Source organism: Neomonachus schauinslandi, chromosome 7, assembly GCF_002201575.2.
Source record: "Neomonachus schauinslandi chromosome 7, ASM220157v2, whole genome shotgun sequence".
Taxonomy (NCBI): Eukaryota; Metazoa; Chordata; class Mammalia; order Carnivora; family Phocidae; genus Neomonachus; species Neomonachus schauinslandi.
In genome coordinates, this window is record NC_058409.1 from 103,274,829 (window position 1) to 103,296,708 (window position 21,880).

The 21,880-nt window shown below is 40.6% G+C and overlaps 1 protein-coding gene across 1 annotated transcript in view; it reads right to left on the reverse strand.

The window, feature by feature from the left end:
• Positions 1-21,880, reverse strand: part of ITK (IL2 inducible T cell kinase) — a 61,043-nt gene that overhangs the window by 12,854 nt on the left and 26,309 nt on the right. Inside the window, exons 5-8 of the mRNA XM_021697442.1 lie at positions 19,462-19,502; positions 16,416-16,567; positions 12,577-12,642; positions 8,574-8,628 (exon numbers count right to left, since the gene is read on the reverse strand). Coding sequence (XP_021553117.1) covers positions 8,574-8,628; positions 12,577-12,642; positions 16,416-16,567; positions 19,462-19,502 — 314 coding nt within the window. The remainder of the gene's footprint in view (positions 1-8,573; positions 8,629-12,576; positions 12,643-16,415; positions 16,568-19,461; positions 19,503-21,880) is intronic.

Consider the following 21,880-nt stretch of genomic DNA (forward strand, 5'->3'; position numbering starts at 1 on the left):
AGCCCATGTTCCTTCCACTGCTCCATGATACCTCCTCTCAACACATGTTAGAAGCCAGTTCTCCATTCCCCTCCAAGGGCACAGAGCTTTCTGATCTTGAAGCTTCATCAGTTCCTTAATGGGAATGTATGTATTAGGCCCTTTCTAGAGTGCTGATTTTGCTGTGGGCAAAAGGAGAAAAAAATAACAAACAAACATGAAGTTCCTGGTCTCATGAGGGAAGTGGAAAAAGGGAAAGCCCCAAGAATGTACTTGGGGCACACCCTTCCCTCAGCAGTTTTGCCAGCGCTGATGGAAAAAGTACAAGCAAATGCATATGCCAATGTATTCAGTCCTCGTGGGAACTTCAAAATCTGGACTCCGTTTTGAGTACTTCATGTCTAGCGCTCTGTTCCTACCCAACTGTAAATCTGTGCTGGTAATATTTTCAAAACCTATTATTTACTTAACTTCAACATGGTGAGGGCTACAAGTGAAGGCCAGTGAAACACATGAGCCTCATGTGTGAGCCACACATACTGGTAGCATATGGGGCAAAGGGTATACAATTTGGAACAATGTGAGCCCCTCCATCTCCCAACCCCCAAAGTGGGTTGTCTACGCACAGTGAAAACAATACACATGGATGCCCATGCTAATTGTTTGACTCCTAGAATCCCAGCGTGTTTAGCAGCATCCCTGGCCTCTGTCAGCTGGATGCGAGACCCTGTCAAGTGTTCGCTGGGGAGAAAAAATCACCCCGTTGAGAACTATGGATCTGGCCTAACTCCCTACAACCCTGTGTCCCACACTTTGTTGATTATCACGATCACCTGAAGAAACTGAAGCACAGAACAAGACAAAACAAAAAAACCCAAACCAACAAACAGTTAGCCGTGCTTCACCCCTTACCTATACACTTAGAATCTGTAGGACTGGCACCCTGGTTCCCGAGCTTTTTAGAAGCTTGCCATGTGATTCTTATAGACATCCAGATTTGGTCTCCGTTGACTCAACTGAACATGTAGCTCTTACTTATAATTGTCCTGACTAGTAGTTTCTCTCTCTCAAAACAGCATTACATGTTAGAAAACTTGCCCAGATATATAACCTGCTACCTCTAACTTGGCCCTAAACCTGCAGGGGTGTGTATGTTGGGAGCAGGGGGTGGGGGGTGGCTGGGGACAACTGGCCCTTATATCATTGTGCATTCTTGTCAAACCTATAATTTACCACATAAATGTGAAACACCCCAAACTCTTCTTACCTCTTCTGGGACTTCAACGATCTATTTTGAAAATCGGAGGGGGGTGGAAGGTGGGGGAATTGCATGAAGGTGGACAAAAGGTATAAATTTCCAGTTATAAGGTAAGTAAGACCTGGGAAGTAAGGTCCAGCCTGATGACAATAATTAACAGTATTGTGTTTTCTATTTGAAAGTTGCTAAGAGAGTAGATCTTAGACATTCTCATCACAGGAGAAAACAATCTGTAACTATGTGTAGTGATGGATATTAATAAAACTTACTGTATTAATCATTTTGCAATATATATATCAATATACATATTATAATATATATAATTATTATTACAAATTATTACAATTGTACACATTAAACTTATAAAATGCGACATGTCAGTTATATCACAATAAAACTGGGGCAAGAAAAGAAATTGAAGCTGAGACATGAATCTTCAGGCCCCTATTGCTTAGACATGCTCTTCCTACCCCAAGGCTGTAAGTTTGGGCTGCTTGGGCTGCTGCCTGAAAACAGGGGAAGAATTGAGGGAAATGCAGAAAGGTACCATGTTTCTTTTTCTAAGATATCCTCAGACAGTCCTAGTATTCTTGGTTCACATAGAATTTATTTTAGTAATTTTAAAAAAATATTTTATTTATTTATTTGACAGAGAGAGACACAGCGAGAGAGGGAACACAAGCAGGGGGAGTGGGAGAGGGAGAAGCAGGCTTCCCGCGGAGCAGGGAGCCCGACGCGGGGCTCAATCCCAGGACACTGGGATCATGACCTGAGCCGAAGGCAGACGCTTAACTGACTGAGCCACCCAGGCGCCCCTATTTTAGTAATTTTTATTTCATGATTTTCTTTTAAATTTAAGAAATCCTTTATAATCTTTCTTGAGCAGTATATGATCTTGAGCCTATAGTTAGCATCCCACATTACCCACAATGTGTTCTGTGCAGAATCTTGGACATGGTGAGGACAGAAGAGTGCTAAACAGAGTCTTATTTTCCTTTTCTCAGATATAAATGTAAACCATTTATCCAGTGAAATATTAAAGTCTCTTTTAACATTTGCTTACAAATCCTCCTTTTAAAAACGTGATTTTTCCAAGCGTTAAGAGTTTTTTCCCCTTTGGGGTCAGTAGTTTATTTAATTTCTAAAATAAAGGTGATCTTTATGACATCAAAAATCCCAGATTAGTTCATTTGATTTTAAAATAGCTTTTGAAGCATAATTTACATACCATGAAATTCTCCCAGTTCAAATATACAATCCAGTAATTTTTAGTAAATTTATAGAGTTGTGCAACTCAATCTGATTTTAGAACATTTCCATTACTCCCCAAGTATACCTCTATTTTATTTGCACCCCTGCCACACTAATATGCTTTCTGTCTCTATAGATTTGCCTATTCTAGACATTTTAGGCAAATGAAATAATATAATAGGTGGTCTTTTGTGCCTGGCTCCTTTCACTTGGCATATTGTTTTCAAGATTTATCCAAGTTGTAGTGTGTATCAGTACTTTGTTCCTTTTTATGGCTGAATAATATTCCATCATATGACCATACCACATTTTGTTTATCCATTCATCAATGGATGGGCATTGGGCTGTTTCCACCTTGTGGCTACTGTGAATAGTGAATCAGTGTCTGGCTTCTTTTGCTCAACATCACCTTTGTGATATTCATCCATGCATTACATGTAGCACAGTTTGTCTTCAGAGATTTTCCCCTTTTCCAAATATTGAAGCTTTTGCTCTTGCCTCATTGGAATGTGATGGGTTAAACTCAAGGCAGGAAGAAACAAAACTTCAGCAGAGGAAGATTTTATCTGCCTATCTAAGTTATTCTAAAAGGGGAAGAAATAGACCAAAAAAAAAAAAAAACCCAAAAAACCCCACAACAACAACAAAACAAACCCAGAAGTTTATCAAGTGTCTATAAAGAGGGGCGTGCAAACATCTCTTCTATTTAATTAGGAATGTTTTATTGTTGTTCTTATTCTTCCAAAGAAGCCGTTATTGTTGTTATTTTTTAAAACTGTAATCAGAGTGGGGCCCAACTGTTAACGAGAGTAATCCACAGACGTGAGAGATAGGGGAGGTAAGGTTTTCAGTCAGCTAGGCTGAGCATGGGAGGCTCAGAGCTCTTCCCCCACCATCGTTGCTCTAAGTAACATTCAGTGAGGGTGACAGGAAACTCTGGTCTGGGGCTGAGGCAGTCTAGAGTTCTGAGGAAAACGAGGCATCCAGCATGTGTGTTACCACCTACTTCCTGTAAGGGGCTCAGAGGAAGTCACAACCACCAAGAACACTGGAGCTTAAAGGGTCTTTGCTCACATCACTGCCATGCAAAGGGGCACTGACTTACACAATGCAGCAGAAGGGTGGCCCCCATTCCTTGAGACATTTTCAAGGTCTCAGTTTACCTTTTACTAATTTACCTAGAAAAATAAAGAGGCAACACTAGGGAAAAAAAAAGTCATGGAGGTGGTGAAATATATGGATGGGAATTATGGGGACAGGAGAATAGAACTTAACTCATATATTCCCTTATTAACCGTGTGTGTGCATGCACCTGTGCGTACGTGTATGTATGCACCCCTCCTCTAGCCCAGAACTATGCCACTGATTCACACTCTGAACTTGGCCTCAGTTTACTCTTCCATAATACAGATGTTCTTTAAAGGGAATTCTTATTTTACCAGCCTATAATTCTGTGAATTCCAGGTATTTCCTGATTAAATGTATGAGCTTCAGTTTCCTCATCTGTAAAATGTAAGGTTGTTGGGAGAATTAAAGCACATAGAAGATTTCCTGGAATCTACCAGAACAAGGACCATTAGGGCTATCACTAGCCATTATTGTCACATGCTATGGGATACCATCTGTTGGAAGTATTAATTCCACTGTCTGCCTTTATCTGAGATATGCTGACATATTAGGAGTATATTTCCTTCTTTCTGCCCATAGGATTTAAAGGTGAATTTACAGAAGGTAATCTCAACACACAGGGTAGGTTACTGCAAAAGACAGACTGATAATTCATAGCCTTGTCATGTGGCATTACACTTCAGGAGAATGTCTCTGACACATTCAGGAGCTGGTTGTTTTCTTCTCTTGAAACAAATCCATTATTAAGTCAACATTGCATCTTTAATGACATCTTTGAATCATAGAAATACGATAAACCAATGCCTTGGAGTAAGGCTCCTGCCTAAAATTCAGGTCACCCAACGTGTGCGATGCTGTAAGGTAAGGAATAGCTGCTCACAAGGAATTTACCCTCTACCTAAATGGGTTAAGACAGAAGAGAAACTCCTGAGGCCTGAGGCAGAGTGAGAACAGTGTCACTGGAGAAATAATGACATTGCACCATTCCAAGGCCAGGCCACCACATTCCATGGCCAGAGAGAGGGAAAGCATGAGAGGCTTCTCAGAGGTGGTGTTATCTGATAAATTGATAGGATGATGTAGGAGATGCTTTTCTGCAGTTCCCAAACTTGGGTAAGTCCCAGAATCACCTGGGTGCCGCCTCCAGAGCTTCCGCCTGGTGAGGGCTGGAGTTTGGAATTTGTATTTTTAAAAAGATCCCCCAGGGCTGCCTGGGTGGCTCAGTTGGTTAAGCGACTGCCTTCAGCTCAGGTCATGATCTCAGGGTCCTGGGATCGAGCCCCGCATCGGGCTCCCTGCTCGGCGGGAAGCCTGCTTCTCCCTCTGACCCTCTCCCTGCTTGTGTTCCCTCTCTCACTGTCTCTCTCTCTCTGTCAAATAAATAAATAAAATCTTTAAAAAAATAAAAAATAAAAAAAATAAAAAAATAAAAAGATCCCCCAATGATGCTCATGATCAGCCAGGTCCTCTTTAAGCATGGTTGTTAATTTAAAAACATTTATGAAGCATTTGATGTATTCATTCACTCAACAACTACTTATTGAGGAACTGCCTTGTCATAAATCCAGTTTGGGATTCTAGGTGTAGCAGGAAGATAAAGCCTTTATATTCTAGTGGAGAACTATGGATGGGACAGTACGTCAGGAGGTCTAGTTAATAAAAATGCATCAATCCACCCCTTCAGTGTCCTCTACTTGTTAGATAAAGAGATTGTAAACACACCCAGGAAACAATTCTGCTTTTGTTTCAAGCAGAGGACAATACAGGGACTCACTGAAGTTTGCCCTTATATTACCTAAGGCGGCAAAGAGGATTTGGTAAAGTAGTTCAGAATATGAGCAGGAAGGAATGTTTCAACTGCCCCAGCAAGCAAAATGTATTTAAGTGTCTCCAAAGTAATCCCATAAAACAGGAAACCACTTCAGCTTGTCATTCATGTGGGCTGTTTCAAGTGCGCCATGGGTAACACTTCATCAACCAATGTGTGATTGAAAATAACAAAACTGCACTTATTTAAACATTATAATTCAAGTTTTTAATTACTTTTGCAATCCTCTCAGTTCTCATCGGTCAGGTTTTACTATGTTATCCAATAACATAGGTTGGGGAACTAGGAGCTGAGCCAACTGCCCAGGCATCGCAAGTTTAACTTGAAAAAAATACAGATTCCCAGGAACTAACTGGAGATTCTGATTCTAGGTCTGGGGCAGGGCCCACAGGGAATCTGGATTTTTAAGTTTCCCAGTGAGTCTAATGCATGGTCTCCTGGGGACCACAGGAAATGATTAAGTGCTGAGTTGATGTGCAACCAAGGAAAAACCAGGGTCCAGTCATGACTCAGCTCAATTCCTCTTCCTCCCACGAGATGTGACTCCTTAGAATCTTCTCTGAGCTCCGAGGTCACTGAAAGCCTGCCTCACGTTCATAGTTTACCTTGGATTATCCTCTAACTCTCCAGTTTGCCTTGTTTCCCAGTAGAGTCTAAAGCTTACTGAGGTCAAAGATCCTGTCTCAAGTACCCCTAAGGGCTTCATCCTGTGCTCAGCAAAATGGTAAGGTACTCGAGTTCCTAGTCAGCAAGCGTGATGAAGGAAATGGTGCACACACACTGTAGCTGAGGCGGCTGCTAACAGAGACGGCGGCCAGAACGCAGGCTGCCTCTGATGCATCCCTCCCTGGTAAGCAGCGTCTTTTGGGAAATCCATAAACCACTGAACTTGCTCTCTTTGATGAGATCAAGCTGCCCAAGGGCAGAACATCTCACCTTGTCCTCTATGCTAGCTGCTTGCTAATTGGCAACTTACCTGCAGAAGATGGAGTTCACTGCTCCCAGTATGACTGTGGGTTTTCCTTCTCCCCTCCCTTTTTCCTCTTTTAGAAATTCTATTTTTGCCTTAGATGGAATGAATCAATCTGTTACCAGTTTCCCTGTCTACAAAAGTACATAGCATGCTAATAATTAACTGTATGCCTTTAAATTATTCTTTGACAATATTCATCAACCCTCCACAGTGGCTCATTCCTAACCACTGTGCAAATAGTGGCCACCATGTTGGGTGACCAGCTGTCCCGGTTTGCCCAGGACTGAGTGGGCTGGGATTCCTGAACACAGGACTCTCAGTTTTAAAACTGGGACAGTCCCAGGCAAACCAAGATGAGTTGGTCACCCCACCCGCATTCCGTGCAGGAAAGATTTGCTATTTAATTTAGAATTCTTAAAGATAGGGTGTCTGGGTTGCTCAGCTAGTTACGCGTCTGCCTTCGGCTCAGGTCATGATCCCAGGGTCCTGGGACTGAGTTTCCTGCTTCTCCCTCTCCCTCTGCCTGTTGCTCCCCCTGCTCGTGCTTGCTCTCTCCCACTCCCTCTTTCTCTCTCTCAAATAAATAAGTAAAATCTTTTAAAAAATAAAATTCTTAAAGATAGTAAAACCTTCAGACCCAAACTGAGAAATGTTATATGGTGAAATGGCAGGAATAGGGTTGACATTTTGGCACAGGGAGATTAATGCTTCCATCAACTCATACCAACGGTTTACTGGTGTCACCGGTGAGGCTAGTGTTGGGTACAGGTCATTAACATCGTCTGAATATTAGATGCACCTGGAGAGATTTTTCTCTGAATTACTAATGCCTAGATCCTACCAACTAGATATTCTGATTTAATTAATCTGGGGTGGGGCTTGGGCACAGGTATTTTTAAAAATGTTTCCCAGGGAATTCTAGTGTGCAAACAGGTCTGAGAACAACTGCTCTAGGCATATATGCTGGTAAATTCATTGATTGCTCTGTGGAAGACTTTTTCTCCATAACTCCATGCATTTGGTTTCTCTGAAAGAGCCGTCAGTGTGCAATTTTTCAGTGCTACTCAAAGTGTGGTCTGTGGGTGGGCGCCAGATGGCAAATTGTTGCTGGTCCATCACCAAACAAAAAGAGAAATTGAGAGTAGGCATTTAGAAATTTTTCATAGCAATCAGAGTAATTTTATGTCTAATGAATCTAAAGCTAATAAAAAAATTGAACTTGAATTTTTTGTGTCTTTGCTTCTTTATTTTTTCTAGTAGTTTATTTTTATTTCTTTTATAAAATGTAAGTCTGTGACAAACTGGAAATTGAAAACCAACCACAAAAATGTGATCCATCAACACAGACATTTGAGAGGCACTGTCCTAGAATAACAAATGACCCTCTGGTCCAGGCAGAGAGGGTTCACCTTGAGTGCCAATCACCTGATGGTGGCTGCCTGCAGCCCCATGTTGAGAAGGATCCCAAAGCCATGGACCACGATCAACTCTCTCACATAAGATCAGGAGCAAAGGATGACAGCATGAGTATTGGGTAACTGTCATTGCTGATTTAATCCAACGCTCATCCGGTACTCATTGAGAAACTAAGGTCCAGGAAGAAGAAACATCCCCCAAATCACCCACTGTGTTGGTGAGAGAGCAGGGACTGGGACCTGTACTTTCCCCACTGCACCCTGCTTTCTCTCTTCTCATCCCTCTCTCCCTTTATTCTGACATCCCTGGGCAAGATCAGTCCTGCTACTTATACTGCATGGCTGTTGAGAACCGCTGCATGAAAAATAAGTTAAAACAAGTGATGTATTTCTTCTGGACACACAACCCAACCAAGTAGTATCTCAGTCACACTCACCCCTGAGTGAGAAGCAGGCAAGGCAACTAGCCCCATGGCCCCCCGGGGTCAGCCATCCTGGCCAGAAAGGCCACGATACCTGTTGTGACAGTTGCATGTCAATACCAAGGCCTTGAACCCTCGCTGGGTTTCTTATCCTATTATATGCTAGTTTCTATAAATCCCCAGAATATTTCCACTGGACATGAAAACCAGTGTAATCCAGTATGCCGGCTTACTGCATTGGCATAAATGATAGCATGGCTGGAAAAAAGAGCACAATTCATTTTATTTTAAGTCAAAAGGTAGGTTAAAGGAGACTTACTGTGTCCAAAAGAAGTTTTTCAGCTTTGTCTCGGCTGATACTCTTATTGTACCACCTGAAAGCAGGAAAAAGTCATATGTCAATGACAGTTTAAAAATTTTTATTATTTACTTGTAAAAGATAATGCTAAAAAATGATTTGGTCTTTTTCTGTCTGTACCAGTGCCTTCCAACTTAAAAACAAAGGCATGAACCATTTCCAGGTAATAAAATGTTTAATTGGAAGGGAACAAAGGAATCAGAATTGGTAAAGTGTCAATAATTTTTGAAGCTGGGTTTTGGGTATATGGAGGTTTATTATATTATTCTCCTTACTTTTGTGCAAGTTGGAAATTTTCCATAATAAAATTTTAGAAAACCTTCATCTTCTCCATTTCATAAGTCAGTGGGTGGTTTTGAGTAGGATGATGCTAGGACAGCTATAAAAACTGATCACAAATTTGAAAGTTTAGGCTTGTAAAGCAATTGCAGTATTTTCCTCTTTTAGATTGGTTTTCAAGATCTTCTGCAAAGTGATTATATTATTTTTATAATTTTGGGGTCTGGTGAAAAAAAAACCCTGAAAAGTGATAAGAAGAATATGAGTGATTTTTAGAGGTGAGGTTTTTGAATGTTGCTGGTAACACTTGAGCCACATCCTGGCTTCCCTGGCTACTTATTAGATAAGAGGAGTTAGAAAGATCATCAGTTAACAATCAGTTTTAGGAAAGTATAAACCCCAGAGGAGAGAAGTTCCGGGTGGGGAAGGAACATCACTCATCAAACTCGTGTGGGCTATTAGAAAGTAGCTACAAATAAGGGAATTAATGGAGCCACCTGAACTTTTGAACATCATGCAACTGAGTGGTACTTTATACCGCAGTGGGCTCTTGTAACTCATCTAGCTGAGGGATGGCAAATAGGCTTCATCTCATGCGCAAGCTCTGGTCAGTTAGTCGTAGCTGCCTAAAGCTGTGCACCTGAGCTCAGTAGGTAAGTGTGTCACGATCTAAGAGTGATGTCTACCCTGAGTTCAGGAATGGAGAGGGAATGCCAGCTAGAGTTCCTCCTTCAACTTGTCTGACCCTTCATTTTAAGGGAAAGGGATCTGAGATCCAGCCTGGTGAGGAAACTCGCCCAAGGTTATGCCCCCAAATCAGGGCAGGAGACCTGAAGCCAATCATTGGATGTACCAAACCATGATTATGCTCCCAGATGGTACATTTTTGAGTTCTTATGCAGATGTCACCTGAAACTAGACAATACTAAGTTCAAGGATAAAAAATCATCATATTGGGTATTTTATATATATATATATACTTATATATATATATAGAAGTATACAGAAGTATATATAAAGTCTGGATGTTTGCTTGTGAGTCATTTTATTCTCTAGCTGTGATCCCATAATCTGAAAATGCAAACTGACAGTATGTAGAATAAATAGGGCTCACAGACTGTTTTGCTTATATGGTCTAGTGTTTTGTTTTGTTTATGAACTAAAATACCTTCGGGGGGGGGGATACACTTTTTTATTTGCCTCAGGCTCCACCATTCTCTAGTGCTTTATACTCTGCTGGAATTTTGAGTTTGTTCCCTCTATCATAAATGACGAGATTCTGATTAAAAGCAAAAACAAAACTTCCCAGCCTAATGATCATTTGAAATAAATGCCTATTTTTTTCCCTAAAGGCATTGACTATAAAAAAATGAAAGGATTTTATTTAAGCATATTTCCTACATGTTTCATTGCAGCTCAAGTATTCTTGGAACTGATGACTCTTCTGTTAGCTGAGGGAGGGGCTACTCACACATACTTGATCAAAGCCAGTCTCAGGTTGAGAGACTCTTCAGAAAATGGTAGCTCTTCACTACAGAGTCTATTAGAATTTCAGCAACAAATAACTTGACCACATTTGAACTAATAAGAGCCCAAATGAGTTAACAGAAGTCTTCATTAGCTAATATTCTTCAACCCTGGTATCTTACATTTGGAGAGGACTTAAACATTTTTTGTTTTTAAGTAATTTCAAATGTATAGAAAAGTTATAAAATACTATTAAAGAACTCCCATATACACTTGACCCAGATGAACTAATTTCTGACATTTTACATATTTGCTTTACCATTCCCTCTGAATATATATATATATATTTTCCAAACCATTTGAGAATAGACTTTTACTCCTAAGTACTTCAATATGTATTTCTTTTTTTTTTTTTTTAAGATTTTATTTATTTGTCAGAGAGAGAGAGAGAGAGAACAAGCAGGGGGAGCGGCAGGCAGAGGGAGAGGGAGCTCAATCCCAGGACCCTGGGATCACGACCTGAGCCGAAGGCAGACGCTTAAAGGCTGAGCCACCCAGGAGCCCCTTCAGTATGTATTTCTAAGAAATAGAATATATATTTATATACTTATATAAAAATGGTACAATTACCAAAATCAGGAAATTTAACATTGATGCAATACTATTATCTAATTTCAGACTTCATTCAAATTTCATCGGTTGTCCCAATGATGTGTTTTGTCATTTTTTTTTTTTTTTTAGAGAGGGAGAGATAGAGAGGTGGGGGGAAGGGGCAAAAGGAGAGGGAGAAAGAGAATCTTAAGCAGTTTCTATGCCCAGCATGGAACCCAAAACACGGCTTGATCTCACAACTCTGAAATCATGACCTGAGCTGAAATTAAGAGCCAGACGCTTAACTGACTGAACCACCCAGTTGCCCTTGTTTTTTTTTTAATGGCTCAAGATCCAATCCAGGATTACTAGTCCATTTAATCAACACTCATCTCCTTAAGCTCCTTCAATGTGGACCAAATTCTCAGCCTTTTGTGTCTTTTATAATATTAACATTTTTGAAGAGCACAGGCCAATTATTTTGTAGAATATGGATTTGCCTATTATTTCCTCATGATGAAACTCAGATTATGCATGTCTGGGCAGGAATATCCAGAAGTAATGTTGTGTCCTTCTCGGTGCATCACATCAGGAGGCTTGGGATGTCTGTTTAGACATTATTGATGTTTCTTGCCTGAATTAGTTGATACTTTGAGTTACAAATGGTGATTTTTAAATGTGATCATCCTTCTACATTCATTAGCTGGCACTCTATGGTAAGAATTTACCATATTTATTTACTTACTTACTTACCTATCAAACTATCTGCTTGTTATCGATTCTTATTTTACTCAACGGACTGTAGTCCATTACTGTCATTACTTATTTTGACACTCAAATTGTCACATATTTGGCCAGAAGGAACAATTTTAAGCTTCTTTGCCCTTTCACAAGTCCACATCATTAAAATATTTTGGGGGGCAGTACTTCTTTACTTTCTGGTGCAAGGTGTTCCAAGTTCATCCTGTTCTTTCCCTGCCTCGACTCTGAATCCCCAAGCCGTTTTTTCAAGAACTCTATTTTAGTGGGAAGCGCTATTTAGAAAGGAAGATCTGTGAACACAGAGCTGTTGTGGTGGCTATGAGGCTATTGTTTCTGGACCCTCCAGCAGCTGAGCTGGGGAGCATACGTACATGGTGAGTACGTTGTCCACTACAATTGCATTTTATTAAACATTAAGTAGTTCCATTAAAATTATATCCATGTGAACTCTTCTCTAAGTGACAACTTGAAATAAACAATACAAGCCAAGCAGATATTTAATACCTATTTGTCTGCTATTTTGGTATTGGAAGTATTGCCTTAAAGCGTGTTTTAAGTGAGTTTGTATTTGATCAGTGTTCATACTGTTTTCTTCCTTCTCAAGTAAGACCAAGATTCCCGGAAGAATCTTTTCCTTTTACCACAATCTATGTGCATATCTTAGAGTCATCTGTTTGATAAAAGGGGAGGTGAGTACATATACAGGCCCCCTTCTTCTATTTAAATTGTTCCTCTACTGTTTACTTAGGGATCAAAGCACAAGAAAAAAAAAATGCCTGGTACTTTTATAATCAACCAATAATTTATTCCTAATCTAAGGAGGACCTTAGGACCATATTTTTAGAAAACAAAGAAAATATCTTACTCATAAGTTTCCAGGCTATTTGGAGATTTTTCCACCAGATAACTGCTTGGTACATATCCTTCATGCCTGTTAAAAGAGAAATTCATGTTTAGACTATTATAGGACAAATTTTCACATCTCCATTTTAGAGGTGGTTCAATCCATTAAAAGTCATTTAAAGATGGGGGAGTCTTACATTATTTGGCATTCATGATAAGACATTTTAAAGTTTTAGAATAAAAGAGTCGCTAAAAATAACAAAAATCCGCCATCTGTTAAAGGCAATAGATTTCACCACTAAAATGTGAACCATAATAAATAAGAAGTGGCTATGTCAGTCAAAAAGCATTATTTGTTGCTCTCCTCATTGTGAAATTTCCTCTAGTGGAAAAAAGATTAATGTTCAGTCTCTATTTTCTATAAGGAAACATTTTCTTTGGGGTGTGACAATCAGTATTTTTTCCACTTTAGTGCTACCATTTTATAGTCAAGAACCCAAAATAATTAAAATATAAAAAATCACTTTCTAACCACAGGTCCCAAAACATACTGCCAGTCAGCATTATAAGCTTTTAATTCAAGACCTCCCTAATATGTTGTTGTTGTTAGTTGAACTCCCTCAGACACAAATGGTAAAACATGAGAAAAAAGAATAGAGTCACGCTGGATTTAGAGGTAGGAGCTTCTTTTGAGCAGGAATACATAATTGTGCATAAACAAAGACATATGGATAAGGAGACTAATCAGCACATCAAAATACTTTACATTTGTATGTGGTCTTGTATTTTGCAAAGCATGTTCACATTCATTATTGCATTTAATACTACAAGGTGAAAACAATGTCTCTTTTACTCTCTGGGCCTCTGGCTCCCTCTCTGTAAAATGAGGGCCTTAAACTAGATTCCACATAAAATTCCTCCCAACTCTGCCAATCTATAAAAAGATGCCTGAGAGTTTCTTGCTCTTTACTTCATAAAGCATATTTTAATTTTTATATAATAAGGCCATTTTTCAATCTGGTGATGGTGTTTAATGAGGAATGCATAATCTATTTTACAGAATTGTTTTGAGGAGTAAAGAAATCAAGAATGGGGATGCCAAATATGGGAAGATTGTCTCATATCCTGTGCCCATGGCTGACATTGCTAGTCAATCATGACATGCTTCCTTTGGAGAACTGAACACCCAGCTTCAGAATCATCCCTAATATGGTGCTCAAGGCAGTCTGTGCCAATTGACAGAAATCAAGTTATTCTAAAATTTGCTATTTCTTTTATATCTGTCTTTTGGAATCCACTTGATTTTGTCTGGTTTTGCCACACCATATGTTTGCAATTCCAGTACTAGGTCAAATATAATTTTTACTTTCAAATAGAATAACTGTGTTCTAATATGCCAACCACATAACATTATGTGATAATATGATTATCACAAATGGTGATTCTCTTCATTTGTATGTGGATGTAGAATTTACAAAGCTCCTTTCACTTTTAGCATCTCATTGATTCCCTCAACCCTGTAAGATAGACGGAGCTGATATTATCATCTGTGTTTCATAGATAAGGAAATGGATGCCCAAAGTTTAAGTGACTTTTCCAAAGACCTACAACAAGAGCAGCTGATACTAAAGTCCAAGGCTTCTGTCGCCCCATCTTGTGTACTTTCCACGATACTGCATTATTACAAAGCACGCTGGGGAAATTCCCAAAACACCAATTAGATTCTAGGGTGTCCTCTTTGATGGCCTTTGAAGTGCAGAGCTGAGTATTTCCATAGGCCACTGAACAAAGGGTAAACTGTCATTTGGGGAAGTGAAACCTAGGAGAAGAAATTTCCTGGCACATTAGGTGTGCTAAATAAATGTCAGTTGACTGGAGGAGTGAATTTCTGAATAAGTTCTTCTGGTGTTTGTAGAACCGGGCAGTCTGCTTCTGATATGGGACTCCTTATAATAGGCAAAGAGAAGGTGATGTGATAGGCCTCCCTTGCCTCCACGAGTCAGCTAGAGAGGGAGGTTCCACATGAGGTGCTTTGGGGTCTGTTCCTAGCTAGCCAGCAACACTGGCTCCTAGACCACAGTCCTTGAACGCACCATATTTTACACCCCTCCCTCACTCTCCCTGTGGTGGTGTCAATAAGGCTACTTAAAGAGAAGGCGCTTTGACAAAGCAAGTTTTGATCTATGTAAAAAGTAAAGCCTTAACCCTAAAGATATTTGTGTGCCTCTTTTTTTACTCATCAGATTAGCTTTTTTTTTTTTTTTTAAGGTTCGTGATACCCAGTGTTGACACTCCCACACACTGTTGGTGGGTAGTGGGAATGTAAATTTGGCAACCTTTCTGAGGGAATTATCTACCTAAATTGAGACATGCTCTGACTCAACAGTTCCATAGTTAGAAATATGAGATAAATATTTTTTCAAAAGAAAAATATATTTTTAAAATTATATATGTTGCAATTTTTTTTCAAAAAATTGCCCAGAAACATGAGCATGAGCAATACGAGATCTTCATTGTGGCTTTGTTTAAAATAACAAAGAAAACAATTTGGAAACTAAATATCCTACCATTTAAGATCATTCAAATATTTATAATACAAGCACACCTTCCAAAACTATGCAATTATTTAAAAAATAAATTTGTATCACTGATATGAAAAGATCTCCAAGATATATTACTAAAGGTCAAAAGCAAGGTGAAGAGCAGAATGAATCACCTTTGTGTGAATGAAAAAGAAAGGATTCATTTGTGTATGTATAAATTTTTTGTTTGGGTTACATAAGAAAGTGTTAATAGTGATTACTTTTGGAATTGATATGGGGACAAATGGAGGTTGGATTTTTATTTTTTTTAAATAAAACATCGATTTAGGCCATCCAACACTGCAGTGATGGAGTCTTTTCTTTTTCTTTTTTATATTTTTAAATCAGTAATAACCTCATGCTTTAAAAATGTATAAACCTGTAATATTAGTATACAAGGATGTTCATTGCAGTGTTGTTAATATCTGCAATATATTGGAAATAACCTGAGCACCCAGCAAGGGAATTGCTCAGTTATGGTATACTTTTGTGTTAGATTTATGCAATCATTGAAATCATACTCTGGAGAATATTCCAGGGCTTGGGTAAATACCTCTGACATATTAAAAGGAAAAACTAAAGCCTTATAAAACAATATGAATCTGATGCCTTAAAATTAAGTACTAGTATCTAAGTCATATATATCCCAGAGCATTCTGAAAGTTAACAAAAGTAATTTTGTTGTATTTCAGATCAGAGAAGGGCTCATAAGATTTTTTTTTTTTTTCATTCAGAACTCCCATAGTGGGCAACTGGTATTAGCACAACTCAACTTTCTCCCTGAATCATGTAGATGGCTAGTTCAAAGACTGGTAGTGTAGCTAAGTCTTTAGTATCTTCTTCCTGATGCTTCTTAATATAATTACTAATCTGTACCATTTCCACATGCTTTTTCTTTTCACTGAAAATAGACACTTCACAATGGGATGTGCCTTCAGTCTCATCTAAACACTCAAGAACAATAGTGCTTCCTTGTAGAACAAGCTGCCAATCTCCTACTCTATGGATGTTAGTGAAAAAACCCAGGGAATTTTTAGATGGGCTTGGGGGCTGGGAGTGCTTGTTGGGGAGCGAGCATAGCAAGTGACCACCTCCACCACTTCTGAGAAGTGGAAAGATCCCCTCAACCACTTCTGCCTTCCTCTTTCTTTTACCTCTGCTCTCCTCTCCTAACTCAGCACAATGGTCATGCTGATGGAGGCAGGACAAATCATTCCAGTGTTTTCTCTATTCTCACCTACCCTCAAGCCCTGGGACAGCAACCACAAAGATGCCTTACCCATTCCTGTCCTGTACTCTCCACCAGTGAATCTCGGAACTGTCCAGCAGGTAGTACTCCTCATTGCGTTGTAGCATGAGCTCCTGTGGATCGTTTGTTTGGTAGTCATACAAGGCAATGACAATGGTTTCTTCATGTTCCCGAAGTGATCGCTGGAGGAGGTAGAAAACAAAACCAAGCGATGACATAGAAAGGAGGTAAACTGCAGAACAAGGTCAACAAGTCCCTAAATTATAACTTGCTCCTGGTTCTATGCCAGGTCAATACACCAGTTCCTACAGTCCATTGGGTATTTGCTGAAACCACCTGCCTTCTCTAGTTGGCTTTCTTTATGACTTAAGACTGTAGTGCTGAATATGACACAAAGACAATCAGTACCTGGAATTCTTTGCCCCTCTCATTCTGTGCGCTGAATTTTGACCACAGTGAATTCCAAGCAGCTACATGCTTTTCATAAAAGTCTGTTGGTCACATGTTGCAGCCTCTCTACTGGCAGCATCATATTCTCGATGAAAGTGATGCAGTCACTGCTAAGTTATTCAGTACATGCTTTTCTGATTTGACTTGCAGGTTTGTCCAGATCCATAGGATCATAGACTCCTGGAGCTGGAATGCCTCTGAGAGATCATTCAATCCATTCTTCTGTTTAGAATGGGGAAACAGAGGCCCAGATGGGGAAATAGATACGGCTAAGCTTAACCCTTGAATTAATCTTAATGCTCTCTCTACGATAGCACATGGACTTCCTTCTTCCTTTTAGGGGCTCTCTTGCCTAAATCTACTTCTCAGTACCTTTTTAAGGATGATATGTTGAAGACATGAAGAAGAGATGATAAAGCAAACAATTGTGGAAGTTCAGGAAGGGCACACTTGCTATAGTTTGGCAGATTTTGTGAGACAGTAAATATGGAAGAGATTGAGATTACTGGTGGAGATGAGATTTGGTGTTGAGAAGCCAGTTTCTTTCTTTTTCTTTTTCTTTTTTTAAAGATTTTATTTATTTGACAGAGAGAGACACAGCGAGAGAGGGAACATAAGCAGGGTGAGTGGGAGAGGGAGAAGCAGGCTTCCCACTGAACAGGGTGCCCGATGTGGGGTTTGAACCCAGGACCCTGGGACCATGACCTGAGCCGAAGGCAGATGCTTAACGACTGAGCCACCCAGGTGCCCCGAGAAGCCAAAGTTTCTATGAGCACATTGAAGCATGTGGTGGTATAAAAATCCTGGAGATCTAGAAAGAAAAGCTTGTCGTACTGATGTAGTATGTCATCCCAGCTGAGCCCAGTTTAGGATTTGAAGTCTAGATATCGGTGGATCTCATGAGATGGTGTATTGGAGTACTGCAGATAAGAGTCAATGGGACTGAGGCTTTCACCCCAAGAGCTAATGGAGGAAGGATTTATATTCAAGGGCACCTGAAGATTGCAGAGGGCTATGACATCATGGTATTCATCCCATTATAGGCCCAACTAATTGATCAATCCCTATGAAAAGAAAGCTAAGAGCAAGGTTCTCAAAACATGGTGGTAGCTTTCCATAGGGAGCATCTTGGACATCTATGGGGATGTTTTGAACGTCAGAAAGGTTTAGGTGTGCTGCTAGCATTTAATGGGAGAGGACCAAGAATGCAAAAAATCTCGGCAGTATCCCACATCCTGTACAACTTTTGAACGTCCTATTAAACATTCATGTGGTGAGAAACCTGCTTATAATAATAATGTATAATAATACTCTGAGCCTAGATCCTACCTCTACCCTATATAGTTGGGACTATGGGGGAAACCATCTGCAAGCCAGAGGTGACTTCCCCAGAGATGGCTTGGTATCACCTAAATCTTATAAGTCAGTATATTAGATCAGTCTTTCTCCCTACTTCAATGTGCTCCAGAATCACCTAGAGGTTTATTAAAATGCAGATTGCTGAGACCCTCTTCCAGAGTTATGAATACAGTAGGTCTGGGGTGGGGCCTGAGAATTTACATTGCATTTCTAACCAGCTCCCAAGTGATGCTGATACTGCTCGTCCAGGGACCACACTTTGAGAACCACCACTTGAGTTAAAGACCACCACTCCAGAAGCTCTGCTGCCTACTAGCTTAACTACTAAGCTGTTGAATGGCCTTGGAAAAGACTCAAAATCTCTCTTGGGACTTGATTTCCCAAGCTTTAAGATGTGAATAAAACTATAACCCTCTGAAGTGGCTAGAACAGACAATGAGGAAAGGAGGTACATTCATATATATGTGTATATATATTTAATATATAAAGATGTATATATATGTATATCTTTGAAAGAGTAAAAGTGTGGAAGTACTTTGAAAAATATAAAATAATATCAAAAGTAAGGTGTGGAGTAACTATACAATTTTATTTTATTTTTTAAAAAGATATTATTTATTCATTTGAAAAAGAGAGAGAGAGAGAGCATGAGTGGGCAGAGGGAGAGGGACAAGCAGACTCCCCACTGAGCAGGGAGCCCGACTTGTCCCAGGCTTATCCTTTTAAAGATTTTATTTATTCATTTGAGAAAGAGAGAGAGAGAGAGAGCATGAGTGGGCTGAGGGAGAGGGATAAGCAGACTCCCCACTGAGCAGGGAGCCCAACTTGTCCCAGGCTTGTTCCATTGTCGTACTGATGCTTCATTGTCGTCCAGTGCTTCTGAGATCATAACCTGAGCTGAAGGCAAACGCTTAACCATCTGAGCCAACCAGGTGCCACAATACACTATTTTATATAGATAGCTGTCATTATACCCCAAAGTGGTCAGGTGGCTGGATACACAGTTTGTTATCAATAAGTTTTTGTTGAATGAATAAAGTAAACTGAGGACTTAGCAGCTGAGCAGTCCTTTTATGTAAACAGACCCATGAGACAGTTCAGGTTCAAGAGACCCAGTGTGTTCATTTCAACTGAATTACTATAACCTGCTGCATTTGCCCAGGATCTGAAAAATCTGGGCAGATGGGGAAAGTGCAAAGGGGACATGCCAGTCAGGCAGCTGCAGTGATGGGTGTCCACCGTGCCCAGAGCTCGAGCCCTTACTTACCCTGTTGTCTTCAGGAGTAGGAGGAAGAGGCTTCTTTGAAGCTGAAACGAGGAAAACAGAAAAAGAAAATGAGCATGAAACCGAATGTGCCCAACCGGAGGTGAGCAGCCAGAGGGCTTTTCAGAGAAAAGGGGCCCTTAGGTGAACAACAGAAGAAAAGGGCCAGAAGAAGCTGATGAGACACAGAGAAACGAAAATCAGCCTTGTAGAGCCTGTGTTTTATCTCTTTTAGCCTATTGGTTCCCCACTTTATTTTCTAGAAGATACCAGAAACTTCTAGAAGTCAATATTCTGTATTCCCAGTTAAAGCCTAATCCAAAAGTTGCTTCAGAGGCATTAGGCTTGTGTCCTTCCGTGTGGGCCGGGAGACCTCCACAAACACTACCACCTGCCAAACCCCGGAGTGGGAATTGGTGACTCAGGGTAACAGTGACTCAGCTTCCTGAGGTAGCCATGGGCTTGGGGAGGAGGTGGGTGAGGTGAGGGGTCATTGTGTTATTTTTGGGGAGGGCTGGAATCTACTTTTAGTTACCTTAATGCTTCTGAGCATGTGTTCTGGCTACCTCCTCCAAACAACACCCTTAGCACCTCTCTCTCTCTGTTTATCTGTTTATGTCTCCACAGCTCCCTCTCTTCACCTCTCCTCTATGCCTTCTTTCCTGCTCTCTTCTTTCTCTCCCTCCTTTTGTCTCTTCCTCTGTCTCTTGGTATTTCTCCTTTGAGGCCCTGAAAAGGTCATTCCTGGAATCAATAGACCAAAGTTGAATGTCTGGGAGTAGGTGTGGCATGGGAGGCCGCATATCAGCTTCTGCTCAGTTCAAAGAATGATTTAAAAATTAGAGATAATATGGGAATAGGCTCCATAAGTAGGTGGTGAGCTCCTCATCTCTGCATGAGATTGACTCACGTATGAGGTTGATCCCTTCCTGACCGGGACAGCATCTCTCAGGAAGGCGGTAAGAGGAGACCAACACAGTGACATGGGAACCCAGCCCGTGTGCTAACTCCTTAAGCCAGGGCAGGGTGGGGTGTTGACTTGGGTTTGTGATTAACAGAGAAGAAGCAAACAAACGTAACTGGAAGCATGGATCCTATTTAGCACTCAACTCAGAGTACCAGGAGACTGGCATTCTCTCCCCAGCTCCACTGGGAATGAGCTGTGTGGCCTCGGGCCCCTTCCAACCCTGAACATTCTGCAACGTATATCTTTTCCTCTAGCCTTGCTCTTCCCTTCTTTCTTCTCCCTCTGGGTGCAGTTGGTTTGTATGACATCAGAGCCAGTTCTGGCTGCAGAAATGAGTGTCGCTGTGGGTTGGGTAGAGCAGGGTCCATTTTTACCCAACCACCTCCGCTGCTTTCCAGACATACACACACACACTGCTGTATCTCAGCTTCAGATTCCTCTGTCTACAAATAAGAAAGACTAGTGGGTATAATTACCATTTGTTGAGAGCTCAGTAAGTGCCAGCAGATGTGTTAAGAGCTTTCCACAAGCCCATTGTTGCAAACATGAATGTAGGACCACTAAGAGACTGACTGTATAGTAGTTAGGCCCTGGGTTCATGGGGTGAGCAGTTCAGCATGAGCAGCCATCTCCAAGTGCCATGATGGTGAGTCATTCAGATGCTCATCACCCTCAGTCATGTGTCTAGCACTCAGTGGAGGGAAGTACTATGCACCAAGAGGGTCAGCTGCAACACGCATGGTGAAAACTGCAAAATGGAAACACAGACTCAAGGAATTCCAGAACTGGAAAGGGGCTTGGAGATTGTTTCATGGTAGGACCCCTAAAAGTTCCCCTAACATTGGAGCAATGAGGACTTTAGGGCTCTTGATGGTCAAGTGATTGGTCCAAGGGCCCACAACAAAGGTGCTGGCAGGAATTTGGAGAGCAGACCTCTAGCTTTGGAAAGGGCTTTCATGCACCAGTGAAAGCCCATGCCATCTTGTTAATACGGTGGATTTCACCCACATAAAACCTTCTGTTTCATTTTTATGAAATACTAGCCTTTGTGAATATGGTCCATAGGGTAATGCAGAAGATCATTCGCTTCTAAAACCAGGTATATATTGTTCTTCTGGGCCAGGGGACTGGTAACCTTAAACTTTCTCTCCCAAGGTGGAGGGTGAGAAGTAATAGTTTTTAAAGTGGTACTAAGAGGGGCTGTGACTCAGGAAGCCACGGAAAACCCAGACATGTGTTACATTTAGCACATCCGCCTTGGGTTGTCAATGTGAGGTATTCTGTTTTAGTGCAAAAAAGAAACTGACAAATGAAAAAATGTGGCTAGGGTAAGAGAGGTTGAGAGGAGAGGGGAATGGAAGCAAAACAATTCACAGGATCCATCATTCCTATTCAACAATGGCTTTGCAGAGCACTTCCTCACTGTGTGACCTTGAGCATACCCAACTGCTCAAG